Consider the following 14,936-nt stretch of genomic DNA (forward strand, 5'->3'; position numbering starts at 1 on the left):
TTATTATTTTTTAATAAGACATGAAATAGTAAAAAAAATAGCACTTCGGACTATTTATCACTATTTATTTACATAAAAATTAATTTATTTTTGTTTATTCTTAATTTATATTTAATAATTCAGTTAATGAAAACTTTCAGAATATCTTTTAGTTAATTCAAGAAAATAAAAAATTGAGAACTTTATAATAACTGATAAATAATAATATGTAAACAATAATATATATATGTTACTTGAACATTTTAATTTATGCTTTAATTATGTCTTTTTATTGTTTAAATATGATATCGTAATGCTTTTGGTAAAAGTTCTTCGTAATTTTTTCATATTTATATCTATATAAAAAGAGTTTATTTAAATTTCTAATTAATTGTATGTATAATTGATAATCTAAAAACTTTTGTATAAGTTTTTATTTAGGAATCACTTGATATAAATAATGAATCAACAATAACATTATGTAAAATGTAGTACTTCATAGTGTAATTATCCTACTACATAGTTTATACCGTTAATATTATTTTATAATATTTATCATTCAACTTTCTCTCATTACACATTCCAGAAGATATACGTAAATCGCTAAAAAATTATATATAATTTTCTTTTTATACAGTCATTAGAAATAACTTAATTGTATATGTACCGAAAGAGTAATCTATATATGATTTAAAACTAACATAAATATATAAATGAAAGTGTAATTCATATTAGTTTAACTTATTATATCTAAAATAAAAAATATTTGTTAATCCAAGAACTTGTCAATTTTCATATTTGTAGTTTAATATATGTAAATTTTTGTACCATGTAAGAAAACAAATATGTATGTCAGAATTTCAATAAAATACATTAAATAATTTGATTATATTTATGCTTAATCTTTTAAAGTATATAAGATATTATATGCCTTGTGTCACTATATTCTGACTAAACAGCAAAACAAAATTTATAAATACTGAGCTATAATTTGTTAATTTATTAAAAATTCAAAAAAATGTGATAGAAAATTTAAAAGCATATAATATAAATGATTCATATATAAAATAAAAAAAAAAAACAATATTAATAATAACGCGAAATTACTTGCTAGAATATGACGTAAGAACTGTTTTAATCTATAGATTACAAAGACAAGCGTATTTCTTATGTGAAAAACTTCAAAAGTTATGCATAAAAAAGAATTCTGTTAATTAAGATAAAATGGAAAAAATAAACTTAATTATTAAGTAATTTTAAAATATGAATTTCAAATTGAATTCAAATAATTCTTAATATTTTCTCGTAATAAAAAAGATATATTATTTAATTATAATATTATGCAACCAGCACAATTGAGAAAGTAACTTTTTCAACATATTATTATTTGCTATAAATAAAAACTTTTTTTTTTCTTCAGGAAGAAATCATAAAATAAAACTTATTTATTGATAGAATATTTACTCACTAATTATAAAATTTTTTCTAGGATACATTAAATGACAATAATGAGTAATTTACAGTTTTTACCAGTTACTAATATAAAAATGATTTAAATTATATAAAGATATTTTATACTATATATAAATAAATAATATTAAACAAGAAATATATATAAAAAAATTTTAGAACTGATCTATCAATTTTTGATTAAATTTAATTCAATAATTTCTTCTTATAATAATACAAGAATATATGTAAATTACATAGCTTATTTATATAGTAATATTCAGTAAAATATATATATATGCTAAATGTTTACAGAAATGAATTAACTTTGTTACTAAACACAATAATAAAATGATAAATTGATTTAAATATTCATCTAATTTTGACGAATTAAAATTTTCAAGGTAGTACAGAGTTATAAATAAGACGTATTTTACAATTTATGGTTCTTTATTAAATATTCATAATTTCACATATATACGAAGCAAAAATAACTAAAAATAGTTCTTATGCTTGTTTTTACCATAAATATGTTTGCATCATATTTTATAAAATCTATTTTATATAATTTATATTAGGTTTTCTTTAGATAAAATGTACATATATAATACAACAAAATATTTAAAACTATTGGTATAATACATAACAGGGTATATTTATTTTGTATTTAAATTAATAATATATTTACATAAAAACCTAAAAAAATAATAATTTTTATACAAAAGATATAAAGTAAAAAGAAAATACTCTTATACAAATATAAGTTATCACAGTTATAAATAATTTTACGAATAGTAACATTATATATTAATAATAAAGAAGGAATATAAATATTCATAGGATTATATTTTAATATACAAATATATGTATTCTCTCATAATACTTAATTAAGCTAAAGAAATAATTTAAAATATGATTTCGAAAACTTTAAAACTATTAAAATAAAAAAAGAAAAAAGGAATATATATTTTTATTGTTTCGTACAAAACAGACCAGATGTACTCACGGGCATTTACAATAATTTACAAATTATGCGTATGCTTATTAAGTTCATCATTAACAATATTATAGTTATTACTTCATATTAAAGAATTCTTTACAAAAATATAATATTAATTATTATTAGTTTTGCTCTGTCATCAACTTAATTTTATTATATTTTTCATTATTTCTTATGATTTTATAAATCGCTATTATAAGGATAATTGCTAATATAATGAAAACTACTGCAAATAATATTATATAGATTTGTCCTTCTTCTAAACTTGTTAGTTCTTTTACAAAATCTATAATAGCTTTTTCTATAGCATACCGTTTTGAATCTAAATCATCTACGGACAATTCAAATCCCCGTTTTATTGGTAATCCTATTCCCATAAGAAAAAAAATAAAAAATAAAGCAACTCCAAATCCGTATTTTTTCAATTTTATTTTTTTTAAAGTTATAGCACGAATTCTCCTTTTTTTTTCAAGAAAATTATCATAATTTTTTTTTTTAATCCATTTTTTTTCAAAATGGAAATGTTTTCCATCAAATATTCCATTATTATAATCAATATATTCCGTATAGTATTGTGCTTTATTTAATAAGCATCTATTAGATTGTTTTTTTTTTTCTTTATCACCTCTTTCATTATTATTTACACTTATTTTTTTGTATCCTGCATTATTAGATATATCATATATTATCTCTAAATTATTTGAATTATTAAGCCGTTTACTTTTTGCTAGTAATCGATAATTTTTTGTATTTGTTTTTCTATCAAGGTCGAAGTACCTATTAAATGATTTCTTAAACATACTCTAAAAAAAAAGGAAAATGTAAATATATGTCATTTAGTTGATATACACTATAATAAAAAACAAAAAGTATTAATAAATATAAATTACTAAAAATAAAAACAATACAAATATCCTTAAATATTATTATTATACTGCTTCAATGTTAAAATAACATATCCATTTTAAAAGGACAAACAGAGCAATTTTAATAAATAATATTAGTTTAATTTTTCGTTCCATAATAAGTGTCATTAATATTCTTATTTATATATTGAAGAACGAAATAAAAATATTATAATATATTAGCAGATATAAAGTATGTTTTAATTATTTGAAAAAATATTTTTTTGTTGCTACGTTAATAATTAATAAAATATATATAACTGTAGTGAACATTACATTTACAAAAATAATCGATCAAAAAATATACTACAAAAATTTTATGTTAAAGTTATTAAAAAGAAAAATAAATGTACATTTAAATCATATAATTTGAATACACTAAAAATAATTCAAAATATATTATTTAATTTTTTAACTTGATATATTGTTTAAATAATTTTTTTTAATCCTTTTTTCAATAAATTAAAAAGAAAAATACGTTTTCCTTTAATATTTAGAAATATTGATCTTATAGAGAATATATAGGAGCTATAGAATGTATATTATACACTTCTCTAGATATTGCAACAACAAATACTAATTTTAATGATGTTATTCATTTAATCGAATTTTTTAAACATAATATTTTAGAATAATATGTTATTATTAGTAAAAATATTAATAATATAATTAAAATAATAGTTACAATAAATTAATAAAACAAAATTTAATGTTACGTCAATTATAATACATGATTTATTTACTTCATAAACACATACATTATTTTATAGACTATATGGTGTACAAAAAAACAAAATTAATTACATACTACTTAATTTATGGTAAAATATACATCTAAAAGTAAAGTAATTACTCATTTTTTATTAACCTACAACAATTTTTGAAAATTATTATTTTTAATTAAGTTTAAACTAAATAATTTTTTGCAAATATAATATTCTTAAATTTTTAAAATAATTTATTTTTCTTTAAATAAACATATATATTTAAAAATAATTTAATAATAAAAAGAAATATATAATAAAAGAATAAATTTTTTTTTAAAGGTGTGTTAATCTTTTTTATTCACATTTATCCATATAATATCCCAAAATTTTGAGATCTAATTACATTTCTGCAGAAAATAAAAATGCTTAAGCTATTTTATATCCTAAGAAATAAATACATAAATATACGTACCCATAGTAATTAAACAACTATGAATATTAATATTTGGGTGATATTTGAATTTACATAATAACTCTTTTAAAAAAAATCAAAGTTCTATCATGCAAAAAGTTTATGCAAAAAATTCACAATAAATTAGATATATTAACCTTATACAGTTAATCTTTTTACTTAAAACATATCTTAATATTTTAATTAAAATATATTGCTTTTATAGAATAACTAAAAATATAATTATATATTTATTAATAAGAATAAATGTATAACTTTGATCTACTTTTATTTAACGAAAAATTAATAAAAAAAAATGTATTAAAAAGAAACAATAAAATTCCTTTTCATTGATATAAAATCCTTATATTTTCGTTTTTATTTAATATCCGACGTTACCTGATGTAAATAAATGTATAGAAAAAAATGCAAAGCATCACACATATATAAGTAATTATCTATATATAATTATTATAAGAAAAAAATTTATATACCTAAAAATTTATTTACATATTGTTTAATGCTTTATTATATTTTATTATATCCATTTTATATACTTTTATAAAGTACTTATTATTTAAGAAATAACAGAATGCGTAAATATCTTGTGAAACCCACTAATAATAGATAAATATTCGTTCAAAAAAAATTTCTCTTAATACTATCAAAAATAAAAAATATATAATAAATTTTAATTTATAAATTTCTTTTAATATGGATATCTCGGTTATACTTATGAAACAGTTTTATATCTAAGCATTACGTGAGTTATATAATGATACATATATTTTGAAAACTACATTTATTTATAATATTTCATGAATACTAAAATTGATAATGTGATGTTAAAAATTAATACATTAAAGAAATATAATATTAGTTTATATTGGTAATTCTATCATAAAAAAATATTAAATGTAAAAATATCCTTATATGAAATAAACATTGAAACATATAATTCCAATAATAAATTATTTTCAAAGAATATTTGTTATTATTTCTATAAAATATTCATAATAACAAAAAACATATCAAATAGTTTTAGTTTTATCATACGGAAAACAATAATATACGTTTAAATTAAAACGATTATATAATTAATATTTTTAATATGTTCTTTAAATAATCACTCATAACCATAAAAAGACTAAAAAATTTTAAGTTTCTTAAAAAACAATATTGCCTCATTCATTTAGGGGATTTGTATTAATTTGCAATTTTGTATATCAAGTTAAATGAGCTCATATATTTTATTATAAAAATCTACGTAAAAACCTATATACATATAATTTTCTCATATATAACCCTTTTGTTGAGAATAATTAGCTGTATGTAATTAATATTACAATGAAACAAAAAATACATATATATAAGTATAACATATGAGAATAATAAATTACCTCATAAGAATACACTATATTATTAAAATAATTATAGAACCATACAAACCGAAATAAATATTTAATACATAATTTTTTACTTTTGTGTGTTAATATATATGTTTATATTATCCATGAATTATAATAAAAGTTATATTCATGCAAGAAGGAACTTTTTTAATAACATTAAATCATTAAACAAAAAGTAGAAATTTATCAGTTATATGAAAAATTTGTCTTCTTTAACAGATATGTTCATTACATCTATACTTTATATTCATTTTCTCGAATATAAACCACATATTTGAATATTTACACTAGGATATAAATAAACGTAAAGATACTTATAATAGGCGACTATAATCCAACTATGACTTCATTATTACACACGAATAACAATAATATATCTTCAACAATAAGCATAAGATTATTATGGGACTAAATAATATTTCCAATTTAATTTAATAATGTAAATAATAGAAATTCTATTAAAAAAAGTTTTACAGCTAGATCAAATATCAAAGCTTTACTAATAGTAATGAATATTTTAAAGCTTTTTTCTCCCTAGAGTTCGCATATCTCCTTTATTTATATATATGAATAAATAGCCAACATATTTTTCAAAGAAATTATCTATCCCTGTAAATGGTTTGCATATAATTCATGTAAATTTATAAACTAAAAATTTGGACGCAACTGTTGTATTATTTTTACTCATAGATTCTAATTTTCTAACAAATTCTAATACATTTATATCTTTCTCATTTCTGAATCATAATGCCATTTACAAATAACGTAACTTTTAATACTACCTTTTTTGTCTACTTCTCATCCTCTGAAAACAAAATATTCGTTTATTAAAACAATGTTCTACTGGAAAGTGTCACATTATCTAAAGATTTATCAAAGCCCATTACAATCAAAATTAAGTATAACAATCATTCACGAAATTATATACTTACTCATTAAGATACTATTAATAATAATATAATATGAGGTAGATAATAATATTAGGCAAATTTTCTAGGATGATATTATTACAACTCATTATATTAATTAGAAGGTTACAAATTATATAGAAGAAATATAGGAGTTTTTACTAAAATAAAAAATTTCACTTTCCCATTCACATAAAAATCATTCGTTCTTATAATATCCTTGAGCTTGTAAACAATTTAACATATTTTAACAAGTTACTAATAAAATGATATTGTCATTTGATTTATAAATATTTATTTTTTGTTTTTAAAAATATATTAAAAATAAGTAAAATATAAATATAAACCTTAATAAAGAAAATATAATATTAAAAATGTTCTAATGAATATTTGCAATAATGTTATTTATTAATAAAGTAACACTTTTTACAGTGAATGTTTGCACAGTAAATATTATAAAAAAATGTTTGAAATATATATTTATATATATATTTCCCCATAGAACTATTAAAAAATTTTGTTATTTATAACATTTATAAATATAATAAAATTGATCTTTTGATGTTTAATGATTTAATTTTATATTTAATATAAAAAATATATATATACATTGAATACACATATTGACATATATATTACAAATATAACTATTAATTTTTTTCTCATTAACCTAAAAAAAAAAAATAGTTCTGTACGCTTACTATAATTGTTAAACATTATTTATTAATTAAAAAAATTAAACTTATATGAAATTTAATACTAATTATAGAATGTGAAACAAAAATAAAAATAAGGTAAAATTTTTCTTTGTTTCAAAAAATACAAGCTGCACGTTAAATATATTTCGAATATTTAGAACATTTATGCAATGTTATATTAAATTTTGTATTCTTGAAGTGAAAACACCTATAAAATTTGTATATTTTAAAAAGGGAAATCCAAATGTGCGGTTACATAATTTTATATCTAATAAAAGTATTCGTGTATGTTTAAATTAATTATTCATATTCATCCAAATAAAAGTATCATATATAAATAATTTACATTTATTCTCGTAATATTTAACTTGTTTTTAAGTAAATACATATATCATAAATAATTAGTATTATTAAATGCATATATATTATATAAAAACAGACACATTAAAAAAGCATTATATAATAAATATTGGAAAAAATATATTCTAATTTTATTAAAATTTAAGAATATATATTAATTTTCATATTTCATATCAAAATATATAAGTATATATTAGTGATTTCATATATATTACATATTTCAATAATATTATTACAGTATGTAGTATCATTAAGAATACAATAAATTTTTTTAAACTCCGAAATAAATACTCTTTTGCAGAAAATAATTATGCTTAATAATGATGCTAACTATTCTTTTTGACGATAAACTATATTTTAGAGTATCTAGAAATGTTAGATTAATATTACATTACATATACTAGCAAAAGTTAAAACGTTATACAGTAATTTTTTGAAATAGAGAATTAAGACTAATAATTTCAAATGTGAGGAGACAAGTAATATATTTAAATTACGTAAATGTATTTCATTATAAATGTTTTAATTAAGTTTCTATCTTTTCTATATCCATCTGTATAGCACACTATATACAATAGTCATTTTTCAAAATATATATTCTGTATTCTTTGATAGATTTTGATGTAGGACTTATATTTTTGGTAATAATTTTATTCTCATTTATATCTATTAATCTATGTTTTAATTATTATTATATTGTTTGGAGTTATTTCTTATATTTTTTAATTTAATTAGTCTTGATATTTTGTGGAAATTTGTATTTTCTCTAATATATTCTAAGTGACGTTTATACTTTTTTTTCTTTCCTTTTTATTATCTCCTTATTCATCATTTGATGACGTCTTTTTTTTCAAAATTATATTTGTTTCTTAAAAATTTATTATGTATTGTACTAATAATATAATATATTTGTAATGCAAACAAGTATCTTTTTTTTTCCTGTGATTTATAGTTTTATTAAATAGGAACTAAAAATAAGGCTTAATAATATATTTTACTATTTTGAAAAAAGATTTACCACTTAAAAAGAAAATTGTGTTTACAAAAATGAAATAAAAGACAACAAAAAATATTAAAAAAAAATAATTTTATTAAAATTAAAAAATATATATTTGAAAATTTTTCTTTTCAATACTTATCTTTTTATTTTTTTTCTTGAAACAAACAATGATTTATAGAAATATAAGAATATCACTATATTTACTGCTACTCTATATAACTATTATATAACGCTATGATTATACGGTAGATAAAATAAGTAATGTATCAAAATAATTTAACAAATCAAAATTTTTTGCTTATTTCTAATTTGAATTTACATGGGTTGCTCAAATTTTTACGTAGAATATATAAATTTTAAATTAAATCTAATTTTTTAAGAGACCTATGTGTTTTTTATTTTATAGATTTTAAATATCATATAACCAGAATTACTGTTTTCATTTTAGACGCTGACTTTTGAAATAGATAATATTTTAAACCAATTTGATATTTACATTTTTATTTTATTTTATTATGCTTTTTGTACTGATGAATAAAAAATACATATATATTAATAAAAATATGTACTTATAATTTTTTAATACAGAATTTATTATTATATAATTAACAAGTCTATACAACTTATAAAATGAAGTAAAATACAAATAGAATAATTAATAGATTTAACCTAAACCTTATTATCTTTTTTTCCTTTTATTTAGTTCTATTTTTTTATAAGTATTTACTTGATAAATTTTTTCATTAAAAATAAATAAACGTTTATTTGTTATTAATAATAACAAATATTTGGTTTTTATTCTCTTTATTGTTTTATATGTAAGTGTATATAAAATTACGTACATAAAATAAAAGGGGAAAATGCTTTTTTTTTTTTTTTTTTTTCATTTACATGTTTGCAGCATCATAATAAAAATAACGAATAACACACAATCAATTTTTTCATTCCTTTTTATATTTAACTCTTTTTGTCTCTATGTTTGTAAAAATGGTTTTTTAAATATAAAACTTGTGTAAATTATGAATATAATTTTTTATTATCTGTAATAAAAATAAATATACATTGAAAAAAAAAATAATATCATATAAATAAATAAAATATTTCATATAAATTCATGGTAGAATTTTGTTATTCTAAATATCTTTTTTTTATTATTTTTCTAATTTTCATCTTATAAAATAAAAAATCATTCTTTGAAATCTTCGTAGAAACATATTTAAAATATATTCATTTTTATAAATTTTGTTTTCTAACGGCCTAAAAATTGATAAAATAAACATAAAATTTTTTATAAATAAGAATAATCTTATTAAATAAAAAAATAAGAAAAAAAGAGAAATAATTTATTATTCTTTTCTAGGCATTTTGAAATAAATGTTATAGCAAGTTACAACATATGATATATGATAAATAAAAGTAAAATAGCAGCACATATACAAAAATGAAAAATATTACGATATTACTTTTCACAATTATTTTATTATAAATGAATAGTAAAACACTTATTGTGAATATATTTTCTAATAAAATATATGATACACAAATTATAATAATAAATTTCATTTGATATATGAATTTATATTATTATTATTCTTCAGATACAAAATGATTTCATTAATAAATTTTATTAAACCCTTTAGAAAATTACTAAATATTTTTTTCTTTTATCGTTAACTTATGATAATAATCAATTTATAGTATGAAATATCTGATTTTTTGTTTATATTTATATATACAATACAAAATTATATATTATACATAGTCAAATGTAAAATGAACTTAAAATGTTAATAATTATATGTAATAGAATGGAGAGAATTAAGGGATTATTTTATAGTTATTCAATGTAATTTATTCAGAGAACAATAAATTTATAATTAAAACTAATTTTTTAAAAAGTTATATTTTTACTTTAACAAAAAAATACTTATTCTCAGATATAATATTTACATTTTAGTTAAGTTCCTCCTTCATTTACTAATATTCTAATTTCAGCAATAATCATGATGTTTTGTTTCTTGACAAATATATATATTATTATAAAATACAGTAAAAATTAATCCAAATAATTTGAATGGTGTTATTTTAACATTAGAAACAGAGGATAATTAATAAGAGCGAAAAAACTATACTTTTGAAAGAAATAGCATCTATATATTTATAATATATTAAAAAATCACAGTAGATTCCTAAATAGATATTCCAATATAATGTACAATTTATATAAATATATATTAAATTTAACTTAATATTCTGCAACATATATATACACAACTACATAATCCCAATATGAATAATAAATAATTGGAAAAATATTTTTTTGTATAAATTTTTTTTAATTACAATAAAGTAATATATTTTTCCAAATTATTATATTAATAATTAAAGACTTTTATTTTATATTATACAGAATGTACTTTATTCTTAAAATATTAAGTAAAAATTAATTAAGACATTCTTCTAAGGAATTTCTTTTTACATTTTATGCACGACAAAAGGAATATACTATATATAAATGTACTATGGAACATTACTTTTATTTGTATATGTATTAACATGATATAGATATAATTTATTTTATTTAATTCATATATTCTTTTATACAATGGCATCTGGAGTTACAGTAGAAAACGTAAAACTTATATTTATATTATTATATATAATATTGTATTCAAGATCTCTTTGTTATAGAAATAGATAAATATATATTTCATCTAAGCGGGATTTTCCTTATTTAAATATTATTATTAAATTTTTTCATTTTTAGGATAATTGCGTGGAATTATTTCTTAGATACAAAGATGATTTTGATAAGACTATTCAAGATTTTAATGATAGAACTACTGAACTAAATCCTGGAAGTAAATGTGCTACAATACTTAAGCATGATAATGACTTTACAGAACCTTGCCAAGAAATTGGCGCGTATTTAATGAAAATACAGAAGGATTATTTTTCTGAAAGAATAAGACGTTGTAAATACTTGAATTACTGGATAAATAATAAAGAAAAATATAATAAGTTATCTAGTTGGTTTAATGGATATAATGAATTTTCTTCCAAACTTGGTCATATATGTGAGCAATATATAAAACAAATTGATAAAACAACTTTAACAAAATTTAATGAACTTTATGACTTATATGAAAAGTTTAACAATTTTATTAAAAATGTTGCAACTCAAAGTGTTAATTGTCAAAGTGCTCAAGGATGTTATGACTTATATATTAGATATTATATTGAGTGTGAAGAAAGTAATAGTAATGAATTTTGTGAGGAGTTGAACAATTTTAGGGAAGCATATAATAAACAAATGATAAATGTAACTGCTTGTCCTAATGTACCAAGAATTTTAGAACCTAAAAAGAATTATGTATTTTTTGCCAGTTTAACAACTCTTACAGTATTAATAGCAACTTTCACTTTATTCCTATTATATAAGGTTAATAAAAATTATAATAATTATTATGAATATTGTACAATAATTAGTATAATTCATTTTTACAAACAAAAAAATAATAAAATGAAATAACACATTTTAGTATATATATATACATATTCTTTTACTTCCATATAGTTTACTCCAATAAAATCATGGTTATATAGTCGTTTACAAAGGAAAAAAATAATTCAACTTATTGAAGTAGAAGAAAAAAAAAGAGAATCCTTAGTAAACACATGTGAAGAAGTAAGTAGAAATTATGAAGAAAGTTTTCATAATGTATGTTATCAACCTCAAGGAGTAGTTTAATACAAATATTACTGTATATATTATATGCATTAAAAAATCAAATATTTAGTGACATAAATGCTGCATATAAGTGGGTTATTCATTAATAACTAAGACACACTAAATATAAGGAAACGAATAAGTGTGTATAAATATTACAAAAATGACGATATAAAAATTATAAAAAGAAAAGGATAATATAAATGATATACTACTGTAAGAATCAGTAACACAAAAATAAAGTTATACATTTGATGTTGCTTAAAATGCAAAACAAATAATTTTAAAACTTAAATAAATAACACAACACTATTCAGAAATCTTTGATTTGATTGCACAATAATATAAAGTAAAATTAGTTAAGTATTAAAAAAGAAAGAAAAAAAAAAGTACAAAAATAAATATGAAACAGCACACTCATAACATTATTATATAAAACGAAAAGAATAAACTTAAAATAAAAATATTATTCAATAAATAAAAAATAAATGTATTTTATTTATAACTAACTCTATTTTAAATTTTTATCATTCCTTGTTTCCTTAAAATTATACAGAAATAAATTTTTAAAAAATTATACAAAACTTTTAACTTTGTTGTCTTCAAATAATATATACCATACGTCACACGGTAGTAAATATAAAGATAAATGATCATAAGGGGATTAATTCTGTTGTTGATTAAATTTAAATTGTAACAATGATATTTATTATTTAATAATTCATGAATACGTTTTTCTAGAGCTCTGTACTTAATTTGTTTTTTTTTCCATTAATACACTTTTATATTTTGATATCCAAGAGGAGTAAACAAATCGATATACGATAAATAAAAAATAAACATAACATTTCTTTATAATTGTAATACTTTCACAAAAATATATTATTATATTAACAAATGCTATTTATATTTCCACATTTTATTATTATTTACATTAAACAAAGGAAAAATGCAGGAAATATTTGCTAAATATATTAGAAAGTAACACTATAATATAAAAGGATCAGAAAAAATTAAGGGTAATTTTTTTCTTCAAATTTCTTCATGGAATCCATTTTTATAATGTCCACTGAATCTATTATATATACATTTTAAAATAAATTAAATGTTTTAAAATTGGAATCCCGTTATTCATTATGGAATATTTTCATATTCTGTTATAATTATTCAATTAGAATTTTCAGAATACTTATACGTCTAAATTATTTCATATAACTATGTATGACCTAGGATTTCAATATATACCTGAATTTTAATTATTAATTTAGATATGCGAATGATTAGATTATACATAATACCACATTCATAATAATAAAACAAAAAAATATGTAATAATGAAATTATACATTATTATTGATATATCGACATATTCATATAAAAAATATATACATAAATATTTAGATGATAATTAGGTATTCGATTTTATTTTTAATGTCTATATATTTATAGTAATCATAGATTTAATACGGAAATAATTACCCATATTATTCTTTGTAATTCATATTAATATAAAGACATCATTTAAGTTTTTTTATTTTTTAATAATTTTTTTTTTTTTGTTTTAATTATCTATTAAACTACATATATATAGCGAATTTTATGAGATACAGTAAAAGAAAATTATAAAATTAATAAAGCAATACTTCGTTAATGATTTATTTATGTAATAGCAATTAAATATATTTTTAACATAACTAATTTATAAGAAACATTTTCTTATTTCACATAATAATTCTACATATATTATTAATAATTTAATTATTATAAAAAAAACATTTTCACTAATAAGAAAATTATTTTTATTTATATTTTAAAGAAATATTATTGGAATAGAAAAACAATTTTTGCATATTAAAAAAATAATTTAATAGTTCAAATTGTATTCCTTTTAACCTTTTTTTTATTATGTATGTAAATAAAAAAATATTAAAATTTTACAAAATTTCGAAATTTATTCTTTTTCTTTTTAAAAAAGAATTAATTGTATATTAAACAACACACATAAGTTAACAAAATAGATAAAATAAATTGCATCTAAAGTAAAATTAAAATATTTACCATAAGACCTAATCTCAGAAATCTATTTAGAAAGGATACGCTTATATGTATAACAATTCATATTTAGACCATTCAAAAAAATAAAAAAAATGTTAAGAAAAGATTTATAAACAATTGTGTTTTATAATGTATTTATCTTAAAGCTTATGCGTAGAATAAACTTAAAGTTTGTTTTTATTTTAAAATATATATATATATATCCATGCAACTAAATAATATTGAATCCTTTTCATCATGTAATAAACAAGACAATCTTATTTTTAATAACAAACAAATAATATG

The 14,936-nt window shown here is 18.0% G+C and overlaps 2 protein-coding genes across 2 annotated transcripts; one reads left to right on the plus strand and one right to left on the minus strand.

The window, feature by feature from the left end:
- Positions 1 to 2,550: 2,550 nt before the first annotated feature.
- Positions 2,551 to 3,462, minus strand: PmUG01_00042400 (fam-m protein; the record flags this gene model as incomplete). The annotated part of the gene is made up of 2 exons (XM_029003378.1): positions 2,551 to 3,231; positions 3,364 to 3,462. 2 exons carry the CDS (start codon positions 3,460 to 3,462, stop codon positions 2,551 to 2,553), a joined length of 780 nt encoding a protein of 259 aa, XP_028858972.1.
- Positions 3,463 to 11,471: 8,009 nt separating this feature from the next.
- On the plus strand, positions 11,472 to 12,617 carry PmUG01_00042500 (PIR protein; the record flags this gene model as incomplete). Its single annotated transcript, XM_029003389.1, has 3 exons — positions 11,472 to 11,498; positions 11,634 to 12,308; positions 12,444 to 12,617. The coding sequence occupies 3 exons, from the start codon at positions 11,472 to 11,474 to the stop codon at positions 12,615 to 12,617; spliced, it is 876 nt and encodes a 291-aa protein (XP_028858973.1).
- Between the last annotated feature and the right edge of the window lie 2,319 nt (positions 12,618 to 14,936).

This window comes from Plasmodium malariae (assembly GCF_900090045.1).
Source record: "Plasmodium malariae genome assembly, contig: PmUG01_00_22, whole genome shotgun sequence".
Taxonomy (NCBI): domain Eukaryota; phylum Apicomplexa; class Aconoidasida; order Haemosporida; family Plasmodiidae; genus Plasmodium; species Plasmodium malariae.